Below are 27,530 nucleotides of genomic sequence, written 5' to 3'. Positions count from 1 at the left end.
CCGTTGCCAAATTTGTAGATCTCGCCCAACCCTAATTGTCGCAATCAACTCAACAACGCTGTGCTCACGGCATAATCTGATGTTATTTGCTTTCCCTGCCAGTAATATTGTGTCCAGAGACAGAGTTGGGCTATGGCTTTAGCTAATTCCCTCAGTTGTTCAGAACTTTTTGAATGATAAGTGGTGCAATTTTTGGTTGTTTATTCATTTTGAATGTACTTCCAACTGGGTGGCAATCATTCCAGCAGCGGATGTGCTGATTGCTTCCCAAACTCTTAAAGCTTTGGCTTTGCCTTTGGGTGCATAAAATTCGACATGCATTCCCCAAATTAACTGGGTAGTTAGTAAATTCTGGAGATCCATTGAGCTCACTTTTGGACTGCTGCTAAGCATTATCTGAAAGAGTGATCAAGTTATGCTCCCAAGACATTTTGGACTCACTTGAATGCTTAAAGTATTTGCTCAGCATTTACTCACCCTCATGTCATTCCAAATGTTTGAGCTTCTTTCATGGAACACAAAAAAAGTATTTAAAATGGTGAGTAAATTTCAACTGTAATTTTAAATCCGTTTTAAAATGTCTGAATATCATTACATAAGATCAAGCAAAGTATCAAATCAAGTGGCTTATGCAAGCAAATAGTGCTAAGAGTACTACACTTTTACTACATTTTTATTTATTTTTTAATATGTGGCTTAATGCTCCAGTTTCTTTTATGCGAAATACAAGATTAGGCAAAATACAGTTTCATGGCCGGTAATATTTATGGCCAGTTAAATTTGTCAATTTAAGGCTGGAGTTGCAGAACGTTTTGCTTCATGAATTATGCTTTTTCTGCATGATTATTTAGTTTAATATCTTAAATTGCGTGTTTTGTCACGTCATCAGAGCAAACTGTTAGAAAAATTGAACCATGTCAAAGCATTGTCAGATGAAGCGAGTTTGCAGTGCATCTGCATTCATGCACACTTCAGTGCTTTTTCATTTAAGTCATTTTGGAGGACTTTTATTTGCATGGTGAGGATAGAAATCCGGAGGAAGGACAGAGGAAGTGTCAAGCCCATCACAATCTGATATCCCAGAAATCTTTTTTTGCATTGCATGACGTTGCTTTATTACTCCTCACTTATTCAGCATTCACCAAGGATGCTTGACATGATTTGCAAAGTTCAGCATCCCTGTAAATTCGTCAGTCTCAGCCAGAATTTAAACTTGATGTTCTGGGATCCTCTTCAAAGTGAGTGACATTTGTTTCAGATTTCTCCATCTCAAGTCTGACTGCTTTAAATCAGCTATATTTAACCACATGTGTCCCCCCCCCCCCCACTCAGTAGAATTTTTTTTTTTTTTTTGGAAATATTTGAGGGTACTTGAGTTGTAAAAAGCTTTTACAAGGCAGAATGGTGTCTGTAGACTCTCAGGGACTGCTATTGCTTGACTTTTAGAGGGTAATGTATTGTCCTGGATGGTTTGGGTGCTTATAATTGTTTTTTAGGTTTAAGGTTCTTAAAGTCACGATTTTTGTAATTGCGACCCAGTCTCATATTTAAAACTGTCTGCTTTGGCCATTATCACAGTTCTTGAAGTGTTCTCTTTGGATAACATGTACTTATGTTTAATAAGGTCTTTTTAAACATGGTAATGGTTGTTCCGGAGCCCATTGCCCTGTTTTATTTCTCCTTATCAGACCTTTCTCAGACAAGCCTTATATGTCTTTCCATTAAAACAACTCTAGGATGGCACTTAATGTATTTATCAAAGAAAAACAGGGTCTGGTGAGTATGTCAGATGATAGCATGACGTTGTTTCTCTGCTTTCACCAATAGTCTAATTATTTGATGTTTCAATCATGATTCTCTAAGCTAATTTGAATGAAATTGACTAAGTTGTTATTTTGTGGCATTCTTCTAGCAACCTGAGTGGGGAGTATATTTTTGCTGAAGTCCTTGTTAATATTTCCCTTTGTTATAATCAAGGCTTTTGCAGTTTAAAATTTTTTCCATAAGACATAAATGCTGCTCTTTTAAAGGTTTTGGCAAGCACTCATATTTAAATGAAATGGTCGGCCTTTTAGCTGCTTTTAATGAAAAGTGGAAACATTTCTCTGCAGTTCCAGACCTCCATATAACTGATCTTTTAATATAATGTTTTTAGCTTTCTTATTGCACGTAATGGGAAGGAGCGGGTTGATATTTCATTTGTCTTACATATCTTTGCCACCAACAACTATATATATATATACCCATTTCGTTTTCCTCACATTATAACGTTATTAAAAATTTGATCAAAATGCTCTTCTCTTCACAATACTACATTTCCATCCTCCACTCTTGAGCGACTACTTTTATGTATTAGAAGGATTTCTGAACTGCACAGAGCTTTCTTCTGGAATTCAATAGAGCATATCTTCTGCTTATTACACTGCTCTCTTGAATACTTGATTCCGATATATTTTTGTAGAATGGCTACTGATTTATATATGTGAATGTTGTCCCTGGCAGCCAGTTTCCTAGATAGCTAGTTTCCTCTCTCTCGTAGCACAGTGCATTCTTTTTATGTAAAAATAATTTCAACTTCAAAATCAATATTTCATGTACTTTTTATTTGATTTTATTGTTTACAGTTTTTTTTTTTTACAGACGCTAGGGCACTTTTCTCAACACTTAGGTCACTTTTGCAAAACTCTTCACACAGTGAGCACAACAGAAGTCTTTGTGGGCTAAACTGAGGATCAATTATCATTGCTTTGGCACAAGATGCATTCAATGACTACATCTCTCACATGGGAGATTCGCTACATGGGGCCTTTATTCACCCCCCGGAGCTGTGTGAGGGACGTTTTATTACAGATGCGTGCACTTTATTTCATGCCTTCTGAACTGTTGACAACATGTACCCTCTTACCCCATTGAAAGGCTTAGAAGAGCAAGGACCATTTTTTAATATAACTCCAATTGGATATTTCTGAAAGAAGAAAGTCACATACACCTAGGATGCTTCGAGGGTGAGTAGAACATGGACAAAATAAAATTTTGGGGTGAACTAACCCTTTAAGACATGTTTCTTGAAAGCATTTTGAAAGAAGTTAACTTGAATTTATTTAGGCCCTGTCCAAAAGAACGTGGGTATTTTTAAAGGAACACTCCGACTTTTTGGGACTTTAGCTTATTCACAGTATCCCCCAGAGTTAGATAAGTCCATACATACCTTTTTCATTTCTGTGCGTTCTGTAAGTGTTATTTGACGCACCCACCGCTAGCCTAGCTTAGCACAAAGACTGGATGTAAATGGATACTGGTAGCATAGTAATCCCAATAAGTGACAAAATAATGCAAACATTTTCCTATTTACATGTTTTGATCTGTATAGTCACAGCGTGTACAAATAACAAGGCTATATGAGACAGAGAGCATTTTTAATCGTATAAATACTGGGAACTATATTCTCACTAGGCGTAGGAGCACAGCTAACGTTACTTGGGTTGAGTGGCTACTTGGGCGGAGTGATTAGCGCAGCACACGAGACCGTAAACAAAACAAACGTGACTAACTAGCTAGACGTGACTCGTGATCATGGCTGACTTTGAGGAATTGTCAGACTCAGAGGAATTTTACTGTGTATCAAACCAAGATCCAGAACCATATAGTTTTGAGCCAGAATACACAGACGAGGAGTTACAAACTTTGGAAGCTGTAAGACGAAGGGAGAATCAGAACGAACACGGACTGGTGGTGTAAATGTGGAACATGACAACCTATGCCGACAGAAACCGAGTGCCTTTGTTGTAATGAATGGGACCGGTTATTGCCATCAATGTCAAGGCTTGATGACAATCAAAATATTTGCGTCACTACCACGGAAGATTTCTCTGCCCTAATACACCCGGCAGTTGTCTTTTTTTTCCCATTGTGACAAGATCAACTGGAAGAAACGCCCCATGCCGAGTGAACCTAATGGTCCGCTGTCCACCAAGTAAGTGATTTTGTTATAATGATCATTCATAGTTCAATGAAATTGTAGTATAGCCATTGCATACAGTGTGTCACAATAATAACAATAAAGGGGATACACTGATACACGGACCCCCTATTCACGTAATAGTGTCACTACTAAGGTTATATTACATTAGCATGGCACTGTTACAGTATGGCTAATGTTAGTCATCTCAAAACATAACGGAACACTTACCGCAGCAACAGGTGATCCAATTTGTCCTGTCTTTATTATCGATGGGATGGCTGTATCCTTTAGCACACGTTTCATGGTCCGTGTGGCAACTTGCATTTTTTCAAAATAGTCGTCTACAGTAAAATGTTCAGAGCAAACGAAATACTTCGTGATGGTGTTTTCAGGTGTGTTTGGATCTATTTCCAGAGCAAGTAGCCATCGATTCATCAGGTCAGCGTTTGTGGTTGGAATTCTATGAAACATCATAGTAATACCTGGTCTCCCCTGTTTATTGTCGCAGTTCTTTACAATACAGCAAACACCCATGATTGTACACTATAAATCTACTATCTAGTAATTGCTGACTCTATTACTCCAACTCTGAGCGAACTCTCTTCTCCTCACCACGGCGTGTCTCGGGTGCTGCGCTAATCACTCCGCCCAAGTAGCCACTCCGCCCAAGTAAAGTTAGCTGTGCTCCTACGCCTAGTGAGAATATAGTTCCCAGTATTTATACGATTAAACATGCTCTCTGTCTCATATAGCCTTATTTGTACACGCTGTGACTATACAGATCACAACATGTAAATAGGAAAATGTTTGCATTATTTTGTCAATTATTGGGATTACTATGCTACCAGTATCCATTTACATCCAGTCTTTGTGCTAAGCTAGGCTAGCGGTGGGTGCGTCAAATAACACTTACAGAACGCACAGAAATGAAAACGGTATGTATGGACTTATCTAACTCTGGGGGATACTGTGAATAAGCTAAAGTCCCAAAAAGTCGGAGTGTTCCTTTAAAACCGCAGCTTTTTCTACGCAGTTTGGCTTCGTCCACACTTATATGCAGCACCAGGTCAATAAAACAATACATTTTTTAAAACGCCTGTCAGGGTGAACAGAGTTTTGGGCTTGTGATGTTGGAGCCTACACTGTTATCTCCGCCTACTGGAAACTTTTTCAGGCTTTTGATGGGCCAAAATGGCTTTACGGTTGAGATTTATATCACCACCTGTTGGCTTGGCATGCTCTTGACAGTGCTTCATAGCATGTGTTTGTGTTTTTATGTGGATGTTTGTTTTTTTTAAATGGAAGAAGAAAAAACGTACTCTTGTAAGTGTCGACATGGCCTTAATTGTAAAGAATGTGAAGACTTTTCATGTGTATTCCCATGCAAACACATAATGTATAGTTGCATGGATGTTGTCATTTTCTGTATGTACCCCTACTCACACTCTCTTGCAATATGCTTGCTTCTCCTCTTTTCCTGTCTCACCTCTCACATAGTTCACTTAAGGACCAACTGAGGTGCTATGGTATCTGTTTTCTGTCTACTCCCAAGACTTCCATATTCTCCTGTACCTACTTTAAAAGCACAGTCTGTAATTACTGCAACTGGCAGGCCATTAGTGGCAGTGCAAGAACAAACAGCAGCTCTTCCTGTTCACTTCTGTGGTGATTAAGCAGGCATATTTGCAAACTCCAACCTCTGTTTTAAGCCTGTGAGCTGAGTCTTTGTCTTTGAGCATTTGTTTCATCAATTATAGATCATATCTGTAATTAGTCTCTCAGTCAATCCGAGCATTTTGTACTCCATAACCTCCTTTTATTATGTCTATCCTAATTGTAAAGATAATTATCCAGTGTGTTTAATCGAAGCCTTGATTATTACAGTCTTACGGTATGAGCGCCCAAGGGTTTCAGTGGTTATTTTCTTAAATTATTTAGTTTCATATTTCAGTTTGTAAAGGTGGGTCAAAATGGATTTCACTCTTCTTTTTTTTTAATTCTTTAAAGCTCAACAACTTTAATCTTAAAAAAAAAAAGCTGTAAAAACTTAATGTTAACACCTGTTTCACATATAATCCATCTGCAGTGCGTATGTAGGCCGAGTGCATTGCGTATGTGGTGCTGGACTCATTGTGCTTTCACAGAAGACGCGTTTGCAGTCCGATACTGACCGTTGCTGTTTAAGTCACAAAACACAACATTTGTCCATTATTTTGATATCAAATCATGCAAAAAAAAACAAATCAAAAAGCTTTTCAGTGTTGTGATACTCTTTCATCACAGTACAGTAACAATCTTCCATAGACATATTTAAATTCAAATATAAACAACATATTACTCATGCATTTGACTGCTAGGTTTTTATAATAAGTTGCTGAAACAAGCTGCAACACATTTAAACACAACATTAGCCTACTTGTTAGGATATCACAAACATTTAAAATTAAAACTTACCACCGACAGAAACAGTCGACTCTCGTGCCTTTTGCATTTTAAAATCTTTATTACAAGCAAAACACAGTAGGCTTTAATTATTATACATTTATTGTGAAATGACTGCATTTCTGTGTCAATCCATGTTAATTTTTACCGCGAACAATGCGCTGTCCCTTTAATTCAGTGCATGCAGCACAGCAAAAATAGACTCTGTACGTAAACGATCACTGAACTGTTGCAGATGCACTGCTCCTGGAACGCATTGACGGACCGCAACCGCGTGCAATGTGAACGCTGGAATCCGTTAACATGGGTGCGTAAAAAAATACGCAACGCATACGCACTGCAGACGGAGTATGTGTGAAACGGGCTTAATTTATAAATACACTCGTTCTTCTAATCCATGTTTATTCATAATACGTTGTCAAATGTTGATTTAGACAACTTGAAATGTTACAAATGTATTACATTTAGAAATTAACGTTGGTTAACAGATGCTATAAAAGTATTGTTTGCTATAAAAGCTATAAAAGTATTGTTTGCTATAAAAGCTTTGCTTTTCTGCCTCCTTTTGCCTATAGACCTCCATTGAATGTCTTGTCCCATATCTTCCATTGTAAATGCCTTACCCTGTAGATTTAAACTGCAAATGCCTTGTACTGTAGACATCCATTGTTAATGCCTTGCCTCATAGATGTCTATTGTGAACGCTTTGCCCCATTGACTTCCATTGTAGATGCCTTGCTCCATAGACTTCATTTGTAATTGCATGGCTGTAGAAATGTTTTATGTTTCACATACAAGTTGAGGGATGTGTTGTCTGTGTTTTTCTTTCTATCTCTTATCTCTCTGTCTTTCTTTTTATTGTCGTCCTTATCATATCTACATGCATTTTATCTAACTTTATAGTCCAGTTAGCTCTGCGCTTACAGCTTGAAAGCCATTGTTCTTGATTTGTGCCTGTGTCTCTTCATTCGGTCCACCTTTGAAGAGGTGGAAGAGCCAAAGAGCACTTCAGGAACCCTGAGTTCTTTGTTTGCCACCTTTCATTGTATTTTTCTCTGGGGAAGTGAATCTTGGTTGCACCTCTCTTCCTTCACAATTCCATCGCTTGTTATTCCAATTCGTTTTTTTTTTTTATTTTTTTTTTATATCTATTGTTGTAGTGCCCCACTTTTCTGTAAGCAGGAGGGGGAATGCTCTCACGTGATTCGTCAGATAACCTCAGGCCAGTGCATTGATGGATGGATTAGTTGAAAGAATAAGCTGTACACAAGGCCTCCAACAGCTAATTTAAACTGAATAATTAAGAGAACAGAGGCTGCATCATTAAACGAGTCAACAGTTTCTTCAAAGCAGTTTTTATCTGGAATGTACTTTTCTGACTTTTTGGAATAAGAAACATACTTTTTTTGTCTAAAAACTTTTGTAGCCCGTTTCTGTGCTCTCTGCCACCTGAAATTTTTTCGAGAATCCTTACATGTTACAAAAGTGGTTTTGCCTCTGCTTAGAAAAAAAGTCTGTTTTGTGAACATTGTACTCTCATTATAAGATACGCTTGAGTTTTCAGTCTGTTTGACTGTTAGTCAGTTTGGTTTGCGTGAAAGTTACTTTGATTTGGGACGTGAGGAACCTCACTGAGGAAGTCGGCTCGAAAAGTCTTGGATTTGATTTGGAAAACATTCTGGTTTCATTTAAAGTGAACCGTTATTGATGATGTACATGATGACGACAGCACTTACAAGGCATCAGTCCCAAAGTGCCAAAGCGTTTTCCATTGCTTCTTTCTCTGCAGAAACAGCCTTAAGTGAACCGCTAGCGTTCTTTGTATCTTTGATGCAAGACAGATGCAATAACCACCTAATGCAGGTCACAACCATTTGCTTTTGCCTGTGTACATTCCTACAACATGCAGTTTGACACAAAATTGTATCATGTTTGGTCAGATTTTTCAGCTCATGATATAGATCAAAATGTCATTCAGTCAGCTGAAATGTTGAAGCATCTTCAAAAATGATAATAAGTGTTCAAGCAACAATATTTGTTTAGTTTATCTTAGTTTTCTTGCAATCGATGTTGCTTTGAATGGTGGTGTGTAACCTAATGTGACAGAAGGATGTTAAGCAATTTTATCTTTTGCTTGTTGTGTACCATAATTAACATTTAAATGCCTCATTTTTTAAAGCATCACCTTCTTTCTTTTATAGCAGTGATAAGTAAATAAACTAAACTTAAAACTTTTAATTACTTGCTTTAAAGTATTTGTTCTCATTGCTATTCATTTTTTTTAGTTCACTTCACTTTAGATCACTTATCACTGTGTAAAAACGGTTTCCGTTGTTGTTTAACATCAACTTTATTTTAAGATAATGGAATTTCATGTCAACCTTCAGCTGCTTTCTGTTCAGATTTTTAGGTTTCAGTCCTCCACAAAATAGAGAAAAACATCAGTTATAAAAAAAAAAAAACCTCAAGTGAATAATATACTCTATTTTTAATGCCTTCCCTTTGCATTTGTTACCTAACTACAGATATAAACAGATGTCTTTTGAATTATTACACTGTGAAAAGGAATCTGTGGTGTCAGGGGACTGGGGCTGAAATGTGAACTCAAAAATGAAAATATTCTGATATGTACATTGTGTGATTTAAAAAAAAAATCACTGTGTATTTGATTATGGGTGGATCATTTTTTCTTAGAGATGATTGCAGAATCTTATTTTCCATGGCACCACATCTCTTCATGAGCCTTGATGAATGACACCTACCATCACACTCTAAATTACAGCATGCTGACTCTCCCATAGTGAATATGCTCATTCTGCTGACTTTATCCATGAACAGGATTAAGGGATTACCACTTCATATGAGAAGATGAAGACATTCTGTATGGCACCATCTCTACAGGGGAGAATGTGTATAAGAAAACCCAAGGCTGAAGAAGTAATGTCCCTCACAGGGGGAGACCATAAAACAACCCTTGTTTTTAATGTTCATTTGATATTAATTCGGTGATGTGTAGACAGCAGAGGACTCATCAGAAACCAACACACACTGAAGGTCTCTGTTTTAAAGCAGAGTAAACAGTTTCACAACAGTTTTCTTTTTTCTTTTCTTTTTTTTTTTTTTACCAATTAATTCAAATGGGCTCCATTCTTTCATAAACTGGACACCAATTTTTTTTTTTTACTTCTAGTATTTCTTAAAATCTGAATAAGACTCGACAGTGAATCTGAATGAAAACCGGTTCTTAATTCTCAACACTAGGTTAGAGTATACACTACACTGCAACATTCACTCTCCCCACAGTGTCTCTCTTCAGTTTTTTATCGAGTGTCTGGTCACAGATCCAATCTCCTGCTTTAATTCCTTCATCTTGACTTTCATCTTTGGGCCAGAGATTTCTAACTGGGTTTAATGTCCTCCTGACCCTTCATTTTAACCAGGATCTACAGACACTTCTTTAATAGAGCTGTGAAATATTGAAAACTTCCATTAGCGACACTAAACTTTCAGAATCATTATCTTTCGTCCTCTGTTTTTTTCTTTCTTGTTATAAAACCCTGGCAGTGATATTATGTGGGATTATCAGTGTGTGTGATTTGTTGTATTATTAGTGGCCACTGACTCAAACAAAGGAATAAAACGCAAAGATTTGGGTCAAAATAAGGAAAACATCACATTAGTGTGGAAACACTGAACCTCATTAATGACCACCCCACAGTATGGAGTCCAGTCTTCAACATGTATTAAGGTGGAGTTAGACATTTATGAGCATGTAATCTGCTGGCAGATGATTGATAAATGAGCATCAGGACTGCATTGCTCTCAGGCTGTATGACCGTGAAGGATCTTGTTGCCATTTTCTCAACTGCAGAACGTTCCTGAGATTTATACTCGTCCATCAGTGTAGCTCCCAGAGTGACACTCAAAGCCTGCATCTCATCCTAACAGAGCTCAGACCGAAACGTTTCTAGCAAGTGGGAAATGCTCTCTAAATTTTTCTTTGTTTGAAATTGAAGTAATTTCTGTGGCATAAAAAATAATTGCAAGATAATTTGTTTCCAAACAAAGCTTATTTGTTTCTATAAATAAAAAGGAATGTAAAATGGAATGAAGGAAAGAATGTAAAATAGAAGGAAGGAAGGAAAAATGGAAGGAAGTAATGTAAAATGGAAGGAAAGTAAAAATTAATGAAGGAAGGAGGCACGGAAGGGGAAGACAGTGGGAAGGAAAAAAGAAAGGAAGGGAAAAAGTAGGAGGGAAGAAAGCTGAAGAAATCAGTAAGAAAGGAGAGAGAGAAAAAAAGAAAGAAAGAGGACATAGAAAGAACTTAAACATCAAAATATTGCACATGTGGCTTTTTAAGGATGAGATGGATTCTCTCTGAGGTCCTGCTTATAGACTGAACTCCTTCCATTTCCCTCTGTGCCTCCTTTTCTTCACCTGTGAACAGTATAGAGGAATTACTGACTCAGAATAACCACATATTCAGTACAAAGAAAGTCCTTTAAAAATACTGTCAAGCTCTTGAGAGAGCCTTTGTCTGAAAACTGAGAGCTCAGGATTTTCATCCTTAACCTGTGTCTGCAAAGTAAAGTAACTTTGTGTCTCTCTTCCCTGTCTCTCTCTGTTCTTGTCTTCTTGGCCTTACAGGGTTCGCTTTGCAACAGTGGGGGGGACGGCACAGCAAACTGCTCTTCTGACAAGCAGCAGAATGAGGGCAAGCTCATTAAAGGTAAGACAGCTCTGCACTCCATGATAGAGTCCTCAGAACATCCTTGTCAGCCATACTAACATTTCACAATGTCCTCATGCATCTACGTAGCAGCACCATGCCATGTCTCTCCATCCGTTTATTGCTGTTGTTGTGCTCAGGTTGTGTCACTTAGTGTTTCTAAATGGTGTGCTGACCCCTGTGTCTCAGCTGATGTAAATATCGATGAGCTATTGGGCTTGACTGTAATAATCACAACTTTGACCATAATGACTGTACCTATGCAGCAGATTTGTGCTAAGTGAGAAAGAGAGAAAGGTTATCGACAGTCACCAGATAAAACGTGTCTATTATCGCTCACTTTACAGCGTCCTTTGCACCCATCTGCTTTGCAATAAAGTCAAAAGAAAATGACCTTCTGCCTCTGGAGAAGAATCGTGTGCGACTGGACGATGACTCGGATGAGGATGGGATGAAGGGGGAGGTGCAAGAGGGAGCAGAGTTAGCGATCGGATTGGTCGAAGCAGCCAGAGAGCCTCCTCAACCTCCATTGGCCGAGGAGAAGAAACCAGTACTGTCCCAGGAAGAGCTAGAGGCCAAACAAGGTACGTCAAAATCTTCACCAAAGAATTATTTCCTTCAGAAATAAACTTTCTGACAGCATTTACTCTCACCTGCTTGATCAAAACTGTGTGGAACTCAAAAATGTGAAATTGTGAATTGCATCCTTCAATAAGTTTCATTTGAATAATGTGCTAAATCTGAAGCTATGTAATAGATTTAAATGACAAATTAGCTAAGATTTAAATCTGCAGAGGTCAAGAAGAAAGGAACGAGGGAATAAGGTAGGTAGGAAGGAAGGTAGATAAATGGAACTAAGGAAAGTAGAAAAGAATGCAAGGAAGGAGATATGAAATATGAAAGAAGACCGATAGGATGGATTAAGGAAAAGAAGGATTATTTAAATGTAATGGTGCTATTTTGAATATTTTTGAGCTTCAAAGTCTCCACTCACTTTCATTATATGGAAATGCATGGCCAGAGTATTTCTCAATGAATAAGGGGTTTGGAAGAACATTTAAATCAGTTGTTCATTTTGAACTGTCCCTTTAAAGCCACTAGACTCTTTTCATTGTTACTAGACTCTATTCATTGTCCATCTTTATAAATGCCAAGCATATTAGCAAATTTTAGATTTGAATCACTATCTGTAGAGTTGAGAAGTCAAGTTTTGTAATTGAGTGTTTTCAAGGCTGTTCTTGGGTAATGTTCTGAAAAATTGTTCAAACAGAAGAGATGAGTGCGTTTGTGGAGTATTACGAAAATAACTTGTGCTGATTTCTCACCATAATTGTTACAGCCCAAATGTAATTTCTCACTGGCCAGAAGCTGAGAAGCTAGACATCTTTTACTCTAACAAGATAAGTTAAAAAAATGATAGTTTATCAAGATCACATCAAGCCAAGAGTTACCGGATTTTGCCTCACTTTTAGGACTTCTTCATTGTTCTTTTGACCCTCAGAGACTTAAAATAGTGAGCTGATCTGATCGTTGTAACATCACCATGACTGGCAGCACATTAAATTACTCCAGCGAGGGCCAGTGATCTAATGTAATATATCTGTCCATATGGACCACGCTCACTAGTGGCAATAACTGTCCCCTGTATTTAAGAGGGAGTGCAATGGAAGTCAGTGGAGAGCAGAAAATTATTTCCCTTTTTAAGACACTGATTAAAAATGTAATTTTTTAAATATCAACATTACTTTGTTAAAAAAAAAACACACCAACCCTAAACTTTTTAATTGTGTTGTATATATCATGTTTTCGCTATAATGATACATTACTCTATTTTGGATAGTTTATCCAATAATGAAAGCTCTGCATCATTTATTCACCCTCATGGCTTTCCAAACTTCTAGGATTTTCTTGTAACACAAAAGGATTTATATTTTAAATGGATGAACTGGGTGCTGATTTCAGTATAATGAAAGTCCGAAGGGTCTGTCTCCAAAATGACTGGAAAGGCACGTCTCAAGGTATTATTTAATATGATGGTCTAATATTTTGTGAGATTCAAATTAATCTAAAATCTTCCTTTTGCTGTTGGCATCTATTAAAAAATGACAGTTTTTAGATGTAAAACATAATTGATTTCTGTGGTTTGCCATTGCTTAATATTTTTGGCCATATTGTTGAATTAATTGCACAGACACTATTTGAAGATGACTGAACTAAGTTGGATGATGACATCACTGAATCAACGATGACTTGAAAAATTGACTGTTTACTGTTGTCCTCTTGCATTATTGTCACACTTTTTTTCTTGTTTAACACTATATAGTTGCTTTGACAATCTTAATTGTATAAAGCACTATATAAATAAAGGTAACTTGACTTGACATTGCACCATGACCAAACATCATTGTCACCCAGGGGAAAGACTAATTGTATAAGGAAACAGATATTGCATGGACCACTTTTATGGTAGTTTTTTAATTTTTTTTTTATGTTTGAGCTTGACAGCCCTAGTCCTCATTTACTGTCATTATATGCAAAAGAGTAGAGCCAAGATATTGTTCAACTTTTCATTTTCCAAGGAAGACAAAGTCATAGAGTTTGGAACATCACAAGGGTGAGGAAATGATGACAGATGTTCACTTTGGGTGAACTATTCTTTTAACAAGAGATGCACCTTTCGTTATAACATGCATGCTTTGCATTGGTTTTCTTGTTCCCCATTAAAAAATAAGTTAGTTAAATCTCATCACTGACTTTGGAATGCACACGGCAGACACTCCGGCTGAGCGCTGAGCAGTAATGCACCTGGAACGGAGGGGTAATTACATTAATAAGACCAGATGCCCAGAAGAAGTTTACTGCATGAGGAAGTGAAATGAATGGCACTGCAGTCAAAAAGGCTTCACTCAGTGGCAAACTAGCTTAGATTCTATGACCATCGACCCATCCGGAGGAACATAATCTGTATTGATGAGCTGTTAAAGAATCACAGATGCACGATTCAGCAAATGCTCTGTCTGTTTTCATGTGTCCATCTATTACCTTTAGTTTATTTACTGAATGGAGTGAGTTTGCATGATCGTGAGTGAAAGTTTTATTGGGTCGACACTCTGCTGTTTCTTGTGGTTGTGAAAGCAGAGGCAAAGTATTTACATCCCTTGTGTATTTACCAGAGCTTACCTGTTTATATTGCAAATTGTAGTTTCAAAATGAAACCTCAAAAGGTAGCCTTATTGTATTTCGTCAAACTTTTATTTGCTGTCTCAATTGCATATTGACTTCTGAAGTGTGTAGATGAGAAATTATGCATGAGAAAGAAATTTGCAGGAAAATGCAGAAAATTACTTGTCATTGCTTTTACAAATGCCACAAGCAAATTACAGGTGTTAAGTGCTGTGTGTTGCATTGAAAAGGCTTGTCAGGCATGTATTGCAACATTATTGAAGTCCTTTATCTAGGGATGCGCACAGGAGCTTTGAAAAGTGCAGTGATCAGTAATGTAAAAAACAAATGATTTACACATGACTTGATTTTTTTGCAACTTCAATGCATTTTAGACTAATCGAATTCTTGTAACAACTATATGAACATGCAAAAATCGCTAATCATTTAAAAAAAAAATAATAATAATAATTTGGGGGCATTTTAGATGAAACCTTGTGGAATAGAAGAAAACTGGTCATTTACTCACCTGTATGAATTATTTCTTCAGTGGACCACAAAAAGTGATTTGTGTTATATACATCCTATTAATGTTTTTTTTTTTTTTTTATGGAAGTTAAAGTTGTCAGTACCATTATTTATAAACTCCTATAATATTATTTAATACTTTGAAAGATCTTTTCTTTTAGTTTGAGATTTAGTAAGAGTGTTACCCATTTTGGAAAAAAAAAGAAGAATTTTTGTCTTTTGTATTGGTTTAAATATTTATATTGGGCTGTTTAGCTTCAATTTCTTTTTGGTAATTTAAGTACCTAAAGTGTTATCTGCTATTTATATTTTATTTCACTTGTAAATTTTTTTTAGAAATAGTAAACAACCACAATACTTTTGTCTTCTGAATGTCAGAAGATAGCATTATGTGAGACGCAGATTGAAATGTCAGTTATTTTTCCCTGAAATTTGGAAACATGCCTTTAGATCTCATGAGATAGAGGTAGAGATAGAGATAGAGGTAATGTGAAAAGTGTCAATGTTGAATTTGTGAACCAATTATATCAGAACTTTTCAATAGATTAGTTGGTCTCCCTCACTAAACTGATTTGAAAGATTCTCTCAACGGTTGGACTGCACTGGTTCTAATTAATTCAGTTAAAGATATATATTATATTATTTGTACAAGTAAATACAATCCTTTCTTTTCCTGGAATAGTTTGAGTTGCTGCTCTTCATTTCTGTGTGTTTTGTCTCTGAGCTTTCTTATTAAATCGAGGGCACAATGCTTTGCACTAACTGAGGATTAAGTTAAATCGTAACAGAACAGCAAGGCTACAAGATTGTTTTTGATTCATGGCAGTGCAAATACATTGCAGTTGTCGAAATGCATGTGGGAAGGAGCTTGGCTGATTGAGAGACATCTCAAACAGTATTCCTTCCGAACTCATCTTTCTGTATTGCTATTAAGGCCTTTTCACACTGAGCGCGAAAAAGCTAAATGAATATCGGACGCCATGACCAAGGTTCCCTTTAAGCTGCACGGACTCGCAGACTAATTGAAGGTCCCGCGCTGCACAAGTTCAGACGACATGCATCCACTCGGCAATGGCAAAACGAAAAGATGAAACCTCTCTGCAACAGCCTAATAAAAGGTTTGTTTGACTTTCAAACAAGAATGGCTAAATTAAATGGTTCAATCAGATACAAGCGATGGCCCTAATAAATCGGTTAAATTGTCTGAAATATTTAGTTACGGAGCTAATGGGATTGTGTGCAAAATTTGCTCCAAAGCTAAAATCTAAGGAGAGTTTTCCAACAGGAAAACGTGGACCGAGTGGAAACGTGGCTACCTAAAACGCCACTTAACACAAAAATGTCACATTGATGGGGTGAAAGCATTGAACTGCGATTAACCAGCTTCTCGGAGAGTCAAGAGAATCTAGAGAAAAACGTTTCCACCTCACCAATAAGAGCAAGGCAAACCCTGAACAAATCAAGATATTGATCGATAACTTACTACTTGCCATTAAAGTGAACACGTCGATGTTATCTGTTCAAGAAATGTATAATCATCTGGCGAAATATGTAAGCCTTCCCGACACCTGGAGAAGTAAAAACTACTCATTTGAATTTGTGGAGTCAATTTAAGCAGTTACATTAATTGTAATATTTTATAAATTGTTATGTTTAAGTATTGTGGTTAATTATCTGACTAAAGCTTTACGCTTTATTTAAAAGGCTAAGTTACTGTAACAAGGTCTGTACTCATTGAAAGAAAATAGGCAGTTAATATTTTATTATTGTGGTGCATCTTTGTTTTCAGATGCTGTTTTGATAGAGGTTCCAAATCTCCACAGACCTGCATGGCCAGTCAACAGAGCAATGGCACTGTTATACTAAAATATGTTAAAACAGTTTGTATATCTTATTAATCCAATCTGGTTGAATAAAACATGTTTGGTTAAAAATATTGAACATTTATTATTACTATACTGTACAATTTGTTGAACAGTTAATAAAATTTACTAATATTCTATCAAACTATAGCCCAAACATGTTTTTTTTTGTGACATTATAAGATTTTTGATGAAATTGCTCACCGTTAAAGGTTTGCCCTCAGAAATGTTATTTGCTCAGCACAGTAAAAAAATTATAGGGAACATTGGCGATGACGTGCTGGAATAAAATAGCAGATTCTTATGGATGCTTCCACATAGACTGTGAACATTCGCGCACCGAAAATCGGAATTTTTCTTTTTTCGAACCCATCCAATGAATCTTTTCAGTTTTTCAAATCAAAAACACAGGCCATTCAATAAAATTTGAGCATTACATTATGTGACCAGAGCAACTGCTGTTACACAAAAGGTCTACGCGGTGGCGCTAAAAGTTCAGAAGACCATACTGAGCACAAGCGCAAAAACACAGAAGTAGAGGACTTCTAACCAGCATACAAAGAATATGAATGTCGAGATGGTGTTGTCCTTGGTGTCTGAACATAGAGAACTTTTTGACTGTTTTAGAAATCGAGTGAAATATTTTTCTACATATGAAAGCAAATAGACATACGATTATAATGATATATTTTCTGTGTGTGTTTTGTATGAAGCTCATGGTATTTTTTATAACAAAGGATGTTGATGACATAAAGAGTCTGTCTATTATAATCCAAAATCAACTATAGATAACAATCGAAAGTTATTGCAAGCACTCGGTGATGGTTTAAAGTGACTCTTAAATGAATACATTAATAATTACATGTATTTTCAAGTGTAGCTTGATGCTAACTGTACTTCTAATTATATTATGGGATATTCTTGATATTTGTGTTTCTGGTGTAGAACCAAACTTTATTGATCTTAATTTAATGCTGTATATTGAGCAGCGGATCATATACAAGATTGTTATCTGAGGAAAAATACGTCAGTCGGCACCAGCTAGCGTGAAGGTGTGAATTAGCAGAAAGCGAACAGTCGTTTTGCACTCGATGTGAAAGCATCGTTTGTCTGCAATTCTCCTCTCTTTTTCGCATAGCGCTCGGTGTGGAAAGGCCTTTACACACAATATTATCTTACTCGCAGTGACATAATAGAGAACACTGTTCTCTCCATTTGTTTTTTTGTTCCAGAGTTATACATGATTGTCCATGGCATGGGGCCTATTTTTAGTGCGGACACTGACAGGGCCCTCTTCTTGTTCTTGTAGAATATAATGACTTGTTTTTTCCCCCGTTTTCCTTTTGTTATTTCTGTTCCTGTGAACAAAACCTGGAAAATTATACATGGGTACATTGCCTACTTGAGCAAGCTAAACTGAAACACCATCAACCGTTATACAATCCATAACCAGGCAGCCTTAAACACCTAAGCAGAGAGTGAATGTCAGAAGGGATAATTCTATCACGGTAGATGTGAAACACTAAAATGCGATGCATCATTATCTTGTAGCTTTTTAAGCTCTATACAGTTTTTATGAGGCGCGATGGCTTACAAAACCAGGTCATGAGCAGCCTCGTCTAGAAACATTCTGCATTTGCTTAGTAGCAGGAACAGAATGCACTTGTGCATGCAAGCTCCCTTGCCTATGCTTTTAGTTGTCAGAGCATATGGTGTGTATCAAGACAAATGTCTGTGTGTCTGACCTTTCCTGCCCTTTGTCTTCCAGCCAAACAGAAGCTGGAGGACCGGTTAGCAGCTGCAGCGAGAGAGAAGCTCGCCCAGGCCTCCAAAGAGTCCAAAGAGAGGCAGCTACAGGCTGAGCGCAAGAGGAAAGCTGCCCTCTTCCTGCAGACTCTGCGAGGACCAGAGGCTGAGGTCAAGCATACAGAGGAAACTGCTGCTGCGTCTGAGGTTTGTGTGTTTGTGTGTGCGTGCATTTTTCAGCATCGTCCGTCTACTACCACATATACCTAGGCCTTTTCTGAATTCCTAGTACTAGTATGAACAGGATTTGAAAGATGTTCAGATGTGTATTATATACTGTATCTGCCATATTGACATTGAACTTTGAATTTAACCACAAATAACAATTTCTTCCTACCTATAGTGATTACGCTTGAAAATAGCCTACTCTTCATTTCGCTTTCATTGCATTTCTTGACATGCTTGCCCCGACAAAAAAATTATATTTTTGCTCTGCTCTTCAGAATCATGCACCGTGCCATCATGGTTATAGATTTGAGTGTTTTTATTTGATTGGTCAGCATCACGTCAGGATTCCTACTCAGAAACGCTGCTCTGGTTTCCTTGCGGTTTTAGTCAAGTCCCCCTTTAAAGAAAAGCAACATTTTATGGATCCATCAGAAATCTTTTGGAAATGCTCATTACCACAAAATTATTCCTGACAACAGTTTTTCAGCAGTCTCTTGGGGTCAAGTGTGACTTTGTGTGCTGACAGATGAGATGACATTAAATGCGAACACATAGACGCTGTTCATTCTATCCCAGTTGTATTTTTATAGACTTATAAGAGGAGTTGTTCCTAATTAGTTGTGCTGACAAAGCTGGTGTCTCCCAGGAAAAATGTCTGTTTGTACTTGAGTAGTAGTGTTGTTGTACTTGAGACAAGTGTTTTTGGCGGCCTGTGTTATTCTAGTATTTGTGTGAAGCTGTCATTTTAGTTTTTATTCTTTTTAGTCACAATCATAGTTTTTTTTTTTTTTTTTTTGTCTAGTCAAGTTTGTCAACTAAAAGTCTGAGCAATTTAGTCTTATTTTAGTCAGAATTATCCATGACGATTTTTGTCTAGTTTTAGTCGACGAAAACTGATGACATTTAGTCTCTTTTTACTAATGCAATTCTATTTAACCCAGTCAATATAGTACAAGTACCTAGCAGTATAGACAAACCCAAAATTATTTTAGCCAAATCCATTTCAAACAAGGTTATCTTATTATATTATTGTTACTTTAAATGTTATAAATCTTTGTTCCGATTCTATAGTTTCATCTTATTTTGGTCAACGAAAATGAAGAGACATTTTAGCATAGTTTTTATTTTTTACTCCACATTTAGTTTCGTTTTTATTCGTCAACAATATTGCATTATACATTTAATTATAGTCATTGTCACATGACCAGCATTTACGTTGCGTCTCGTTTTCATCAGATGATAAAGGTTCATTGACGACGATATTCAGTCATTTTTTGTTGATGAAAGCAACACTACTTGTGAGTTTATTTGGATTTGTTTATCTTGTTTCAGTGTTTATAGCCATCAAAGCAGCCCTGATGATTTCTAAATCCACTGAATCTTTGAATGAAAATGTCAAAATATCTCCAATTAATACCTCACCAATTTCATGCACTACAATTAAAATTTTTGGGACCATTAAGATTTAGTTTTTGTTTTTTACAAATTAATAAAACAATTATTAATACATTTATTTAGCAATTATGCATTAAACTGATTGGTGAATTGTCAAAAGTGACAGTAAAGACATTTATAATGTTACCAAAGAAAATAAAATAAAAATCTCTTTCCATTAAATGCTGTTATTTTGAACTAAATGCACTAAATTACTTCAGAAGTAAATGCATCATGGTTTCCACAAAAACAAATGTACAAATATAACAGCTTTTTAAACGTGTAATATTGCACAGTATTACTGTTTTACTGCGTTTTTGATCAAATAAATGCAACCTTGATGAGCATAACAGACTTTTTCAAAAATTTTAATTAAAAATCTTACAGACCCAAAACTTTTAAACAGAAGCCAAAATTGAAAATTGTCATTTACTTAACTTAATTCCTTTTTTTTTTCAAAAGCACCATAATAGCACCATAAAACATGATTTTCAGTCATATTTTTTTACTGCGTTTTTGATCAAATAAATTCAACCTTGATGAGCATAACAGACTTTTTCAAAAATTTTAATTAAAAATCTTACAGACCCAAAACTTTTAAACAGAAGCCAAAATTGAAAATTGTCATTTACTTAATTAACTTAATTCCTTTTTTTTTTTCAAAAGCACCATAATAGCACCATAAAACATGATTTTCAGTCATATTTTCAAGTCATATGGACCACTTTTATGGTACTTTTTTTCATCTTGATAGCTACCTAGCCAATATTTTTATAGTAAGCAGCATGAACACTTTTTTTTATATATATATTTTCATCTACAGAAGAAAGTCATAGGAGTTTGTAGAGACACCCATTCCTTTAAGGACATAGTTTGGTTTTTAAAGGTTTTCTACATTTCTCTATGGCTTAATATTGTGTATGGTGTCTGCTTAGAGTGGTTTCTCAGCAGGTGTTTTTGAGATCGTATCCATGATCTTCCTCCTACTCTCACTATAATGGCCAACTCTGCCCGTGTGCAGCTCATATTTCCCCTGATCTACTCCGCAGGCTGCAAACACTGTTTCTTCTCCAGAATTTTTGCTCCATGGTGTTCATGGAGGGAGAGCGAGAAAGGCAGAAGTGTGAGATTGAGAGACGCCATTAGGAAAAGCGAGAGAGAGTAGAAATAGGTGAGTAGTGGAGACTAATCTCGCCATTTGTCTCCACTGGTGTGCGGTTCAGCTCCACATTAATGAGGCCAATGAAGCGTGAAATCAGAAGAAGCAGCTGGTGGATGCAGGACTGCTTCCTCTGGGCTTTTACCTGAGTCTCTCGCTCACATATACACAACACTACTCCTGTACGTTCCCAACCAACTAATCCATTATGGATGTCCTTCCTGCTTCTTATTCTTGGACACCCAATTACTTGAGAGGGATGCCTTATTTAGTTTCCAACTTCTTACTTTACCCAAGGCCTGATTTCAGATTCAACTTCCAACAGCTTACGGCAGTTCTGTCTTTCACCCTCAGGAAAGAAGCAAAAATAGTGTGGCTACACAAGTGATGTGCGCTAAATCTTTCTCTTGCATATCATTTTTGTCCTAACTAGCTCTGTCCACAGCGTTTAACAGGATATTTTTTAATTCTGACAGGCAACAAAAGTCATATTTTTTGTCCAAATCTGTTTGAATCGATGTCATGTTTTTTTGCAGACTAATCAGGATATAGAACAACACAAAATGCCATTTTTATTTTGTAAATATTTTAATTCTGATTAGGATTTTCCTGAGGTATCTTAGTCTCAATCATTTATTTGTTTTTCTCAGAATTATTTATTTATTTTTTTTGTTTGTTTGAGCATTAGCTAATCTGCCGTTTAGTAAATCTGGCCAAAAGTTTTTGTTGATCGCTTGGTTTTTATTTCTCGTAGCCCAGCTCATTATGAAATCTCATTGGTCCAAACTATTGTTCATCACATGTTAAACATGAATTATCTTCTGATTGGCTTGTGATTATTATTTGGTCTTGCACAAGAGTTTCACATTTAGTGTGAATAGGCAAATTATTTCTTGCTGGGAACTTTGCATAGCTCTTGGTAGGGCTAGGTGATATGACAATACATATCGGATGGATAAAATTAAGTCTATTGTTTCATATTATGTTCTATCGTTTATTTCGTGGTGCAGCAAAAAGCATTGTTTACTGCAATACTTTCTTATAGGGATGGGATGGTATGAAAATTTAATATCACGATTATAGTGACTAAAATTATCACGATTATCAATATTATCACGGTTTTGTTGAAACGAGATGAAAGTGTTCAAAAATAGTTGATGCTCACACTGAAAACATTTCAGCAAGTTTTATATTTAATAATCAACAAACAACTAATAAAACAAGCAACTCTATGCACTTAATTTAAAGAAAGATTAAATTCTGTGGCATTTCCTTCCTTACAATGAAAAGTGTAGAAGCATAGAAAAGTCACTGACTTTTGCCATTCCTTTTCGAAAAAAAACAAAAAAACATTGTGCGCTGCGCTTGCGTCAGACTGTTGCTGGCTGGACATGATTTAATAGCGAGTTATTAAAACCGCGATAATCAAACACGGTTTTAATAATAATTCATTTTTAAACGATATTACTAACCTTCAGCACATTTTATCACGGTTATCGATAAAACCGGTTATCGTCCCATCCCTACTTTCTTATGATTTGAATGACGGCAGTCTTACACGCATTACACGTGGTTACAGGCAGAAGCAAGAATAACAGCATGTGTGCACACATCACATCATACGTTTTTAAACAATGCAGTTTGAAACTACTTATTTTAGGCTGTTGAAACACAAACAACAGAGCTATATGAACACTCTGTTTCTGTATTTTCTGTCTGTTTCCTTTGCCTTGCCTAGCCATTATCTTTTTCTGTCTTTTTCCGGTGACTCAGTAGTGGTAATGATTTCAGTCAATTTAAGCTTAATGCCAGCTGTGATCTCTGATGGAGCTGCCATCATTGATCTTAGCTTCCTTAGCCTTTTTTTAGAATTAGTGATGCACCAAAGTGAAAAGCAGAAACTGAAAATTCTAGGCACTGGGTTGAAAATTGAAAATGCTTGTTTGATTGGAAAAAAATATGCAAATGGTTTGTAAAATTTATAAATTCTTGTTTTTGTATAAAAAAAAAAAAAAGTTTCTAAAACCACAAATGTGTCGCATCTGGATAATGTGAACTAGAACCAGTGTAGTGATAAGGCTTCTTGTAAACTGATTAGTTCAAGCATTCCACTGAATAGATTATTAAAAAAAAGATAAATTCTGCAAAATATAAACAAGTTTTCAGACCCTTATTTCCTTTCTAGATCTTTATGCAGGTGAGAAAACAGCACAGCATTTTTTTTGTTTGCAGCTCCCTCCATCCAGATATGCAGCCTTTGGCGCTTTACTGATTGCTATGGCAACAAAAATCAAATCTAGCCAATTCAGCATGCATCAGGTCATGTTTCCTAGCTTTTACCAAACCCAGGATTGCTTCAGTGTCTATAGATTCATTTAATAGCTGTTTTACAGAGAACTCTACAGAGGCCAGGGTGGTCGTACATTTTAGCCATGTTGAACCAATAGTCATCTCGTTCCATCACAGCCGGCCGTGACTGCAGCCCTGTTTGTTCAATAAGAGTTTTCCGTTTCTTCTGAAGATAGCATAGAGTGCTACTCGCAGAGCTCGTATTTGTAGGATTTCAGCTCTCGTTTGCTGGAGTGCATGATTGTGCCACAAGATCACAGGGAGAAAATAAAATAGCCTTGATCTGCACTGCACTGCTGTTGCTGGGCTTAGAAAGATAGATAGATATGGTGTGACAGACAGGAGCACTTTAAAGTGGAAATAAGACCCGGCTAATTGTTTGATGTTTAGCTACAACCTTCCGTCACGCTAAATGCTGTTTGGCAGGTCTCTCTCAGAAAAAGCCAAGCTTGAAATGGGAAATATGGACAGTCATCTGTGCAGCCAGGTGGCACTTTGCAGCGAAGCCCAGCAAAGTCTCTCTTTCCATATTTCTCAATGGTTTTTAGCTCTTTTGCTTGAATTGTTGATCTCATTGTTTTGTCTTTTTTTATGTATTTATGGAAAATTCACCTTTTTTATTGTTTTAGTTTCTTATCCAGCTAATTCCAATTTCTTTTTTTTTTTTTTTACTTTATTCTTTTTTTTATTTATTATTATTAAATCAAGGCAAGTATAATACTTAATTGAAAATAATGATTCATTAAAACAAATAAGCTGTATTAGTAGTAAACGTATTATTTACTATAATTATGACTTATTTTATTTTTAAATTATAATAATAAAAACTACTGTTTTAACTGCAACCTTTTGACTTGACATCACTTTCCAGTACTCTTAATTATTCTTTCTCTCTCTTGCATACACTTTTCTGCTATCAGTTTCTGTGGTCCTTTTGGATCTTGAATTGAAAAATAAAATAGTTTATTACACTACATCATAAAATAAGCAAGTATAATATATAACGGAAATGAAAATTGATTAATTAGAAACATAAGTTAGATAAGTTGAAATAATAGACAAAGAACATCTGTCAAAGCTCCGTTTATGCGACTGTCGTCTGTCAAATGCTTTTGTAGGATTTAGTGTAAATATGTGTATCTGAATCAATAAAAGCTGATTCAGGGATACAGTTGTCCAGTTTCAGCATTTTCTGCAATTAGTTTAAAGCATTAAGAGCAGCAAATTTGAGAACGAAGCAGCCAAAGACACATTTATTGATTGTGGGATGGGAGAATGAGAGGAAATTAGATCAGGACATGTGAAACATGCATTTCCTTCATGAGTGCCTCAAGCTCGACATCAGGGGAGGCTTTTGCATATGGCACCCATTGCAGTTTCCATACCCTAGCATTCAGAGTCATCAGAACATCATGCCAGATATTTTTAGGAGAACAGACCTGAACATTTCTAGGTCGATGCTCCTAATAGTGACAATTCATGCACTATTTCCAACTCTCGCAAGACATATAACCAACCGCAGCTTTAAAAACAAGCCCAATGTTGTTTGATTATTTATAAATTATTTACTACCAAAAATTCAACTACAACATATTAAACTGAAACAACTCTTTTATTTGACAAGCACAAACTGAAGATATTTTACAAAAATCAGCAAATGGCTATAAAGCACGCACTATCCATTTATCGCCAATCCCCTGTGAGCAGAATAGGATTGGAGAGGTGAAAAAAGGAGAAAAAGACGAGATTTAAGAGGAAGCTGTAACACATCCACATACTTGTATCCTAACTTGCTTCAATTATCACGCGTCTTTTTGATTAGCTCCCAGCAACTTATGCAGTAAAAACTGCACAAATAAGATAATTTTTTTTTATATTTAATGCTGTTATATTTTAAACACTGTGAATTTTATTTATTATTGCATCATGCACTTTGTTTTGGTAATGTGGGTTTATCGTTCAGGAGTGTTGTCGTTGTATGTATGCCATACCATAAGTTTCCGTGAAACTCTACCACTGCTCGACATGCATTTTTGGTTTTACTGTGACCAGCATAATGTTGTGATGGAAGTCAGTATTTATTCATGTTTGTTCATGATCATTGTTATTTTGTTCACGGCTTCAGACAAGCTGTGATTTGAAACACTGTTTTCTCCTAATGTCATCGGTTTTGTCATAGTCTACTGTGTTTTTGCATCTGGTTGAGTGAAGTGATAGATAATGTTTCAGCTTCTGTACTGCTGAATTGAAATGACGGACCACTTTTCGAAAATGGGAGCTAGGATTCAATGGCATTTCTGAAGGAATGCATTCATTAGTTCACTGAACTAATTTTTTTGACATGCAACTCGAATTTGAATCTTCAAGCACTGTCATCATGAAAGAATTACGATATTAACAATTCTGTGTTCAAAATCTAAAATGAGACTAAAGACAGAACCTGTGAGTCAGCTTGCATCTTCATAAAGAGCATGGCATGCCTCGGAAGACTTGGGGTAGACAAAGAAAACACCTTTGTCAGTGTCTGCATTTTTCAACGCTGCTATTTGCAGTATTATAGAAATGCACCTTCTGTGCGACAAGAAAATCAATTTTTTTTCCTGCTTTTTGTAAGTTTGCACATCCGGAGGGTTAAAAAATTTAAACAAAGTGAGCTTGCCATGCATCTCATTTACTTTATTCCAATGTATTTTATTTTAATTGTTTAATTTCATAATATTAAGAAAGCATCTATATTACATAATGGAAATTAAAATCGATTAATTAAAAATCAGTTACCTTAGTTGAAGAACATCTGCCAAAGTGCAGTTAATATGCGACTGTTTCTCAGTTTGTCCAAATCTTTGGCGGGATTTAGTGAATTATTTTTTATTATTATTGTTATAATAATCCTATTCAACAGTTTCTGTGTGGTGTAGTCCAAAAATCAGTCGATTTGTGTGTTCCTTCAGACAAGAACAAAATACTCCCAATTAGCACTAAATCAGTGCAGTGGTTTTCTGTGCTTCATTGCCATTGGATGTTCTGCCAATAGCAGTACAGCTTCGGGAGGACCAGCTTGCCAAGACATGGTCTGGAGTAAGTGTCCTCTGACCACTGTTCCACTGTAAGATATCGGCATGTTTACTGGCAAAACAAAGCAGCCGATCAAGCACACCTCAAAACCGTATTGGATTTGTGCTTATGGATCTGTCTGTCACTGTGAGATGGTATCAGGACAGCTTATCCTGTACTCACTTTCTGTAGTATCCGTGTGCATTGTCTCCTTCAAGATTTTTCCTTCAAACAAAGTTTTCTCACAGTGTAGTCCTCCACTTAACACTCACAGCCAAACGCCCTCTTAGCATTGATTGATGGGCACAGACAGATTAGTTTTAATGCTATTCTTACTAGAACTTGACCAACATTCATCACAGCTCTCCAGATTTCATCTGAAGTAAATCGTAACGGGCTGTTGCCATACATCCATATGGATTATTTGAAAATCTTGTTTAAATCACTGTGATTACTGTTGAACCTGTGGCTTAATGGTTCACTTGTATAGCTGTGTTGGTTTGAGTTTGATATTATATATTTCCTATAAATAACTATAGTTGCCTTGCCGCATACTTAAAACTAACTTGGCCTTTTTTTGTTTTTGTTTTATGTGACGCTTTTGAGAAGTCAATCTTTATTATAGGCCGACGACTGATGAGAACAAAAAAAAAACATCAAATGGAGGGCTTGTTTTCGGTTAAGGCAATATTTTGCTGGAGCTGTCCTTTTTTCCTTCTCATAGTCACAAGACAGAATTAAAAAGGGGAATGGAATCGATGGCCCCTGAGGAAATGAGGCGATCTGAAACTGTTGATGCTCCCTGCCACTGTGTCTGTGCTCACTCTAATTATTTTATACATAAATCCATGGCAAAGATTTAAGAGCCTACTA

General features: G+C 36.4%; 1 protein-coding gene across 2 annotated transcripts in view; it reads left to right on the top strand.

Annotated features, from left to right (window-relative positions):
- The window catches only part of LOC132130319 (splicing factor, suppressor of white-apricot homolog), an 88,291-nt gene that overhangs the window by 29,906 nt on the left and 30,855 nt on the right, over window positions 1-27,530 (top strand). For both annotated transcript variants that reach the window (XM_059542003.1, XM_059542004.1), the window contains exons 11-13: window positions 11,054-11,135; window positions 11,483-11,719; window positions 18,456-18,640. In XM_059542003.1, the coding sequence (XP_059397986.1) occupies window positions 11,054-11,135; window positions 11,483-11,719; window positions 18,456-18,640 (504 nt within the window). The remainder of the gene's footprint in view (window positions 1-11,053; window positions 11,136-11,482; window positions 11,720-18,455; window positions 18,641-27,530) is intronic.

This window comes from Carassius carassius, chromosome 47, assembly GCF_963082965.1.
Source record: "Carassius carassius chromosome 47, fCarCar2.1, whole genome shotgun sequence".
Classification (NCBI taxonomy): Eukaryota; Metazoa; Chordata; class Actinopteri; order Cypriniformes; family Cyprinidae; genus Carassius; species Carassius carassius.
This window is presented reverse-complemented; position numbering and strand designations above follow the sequence as displayed.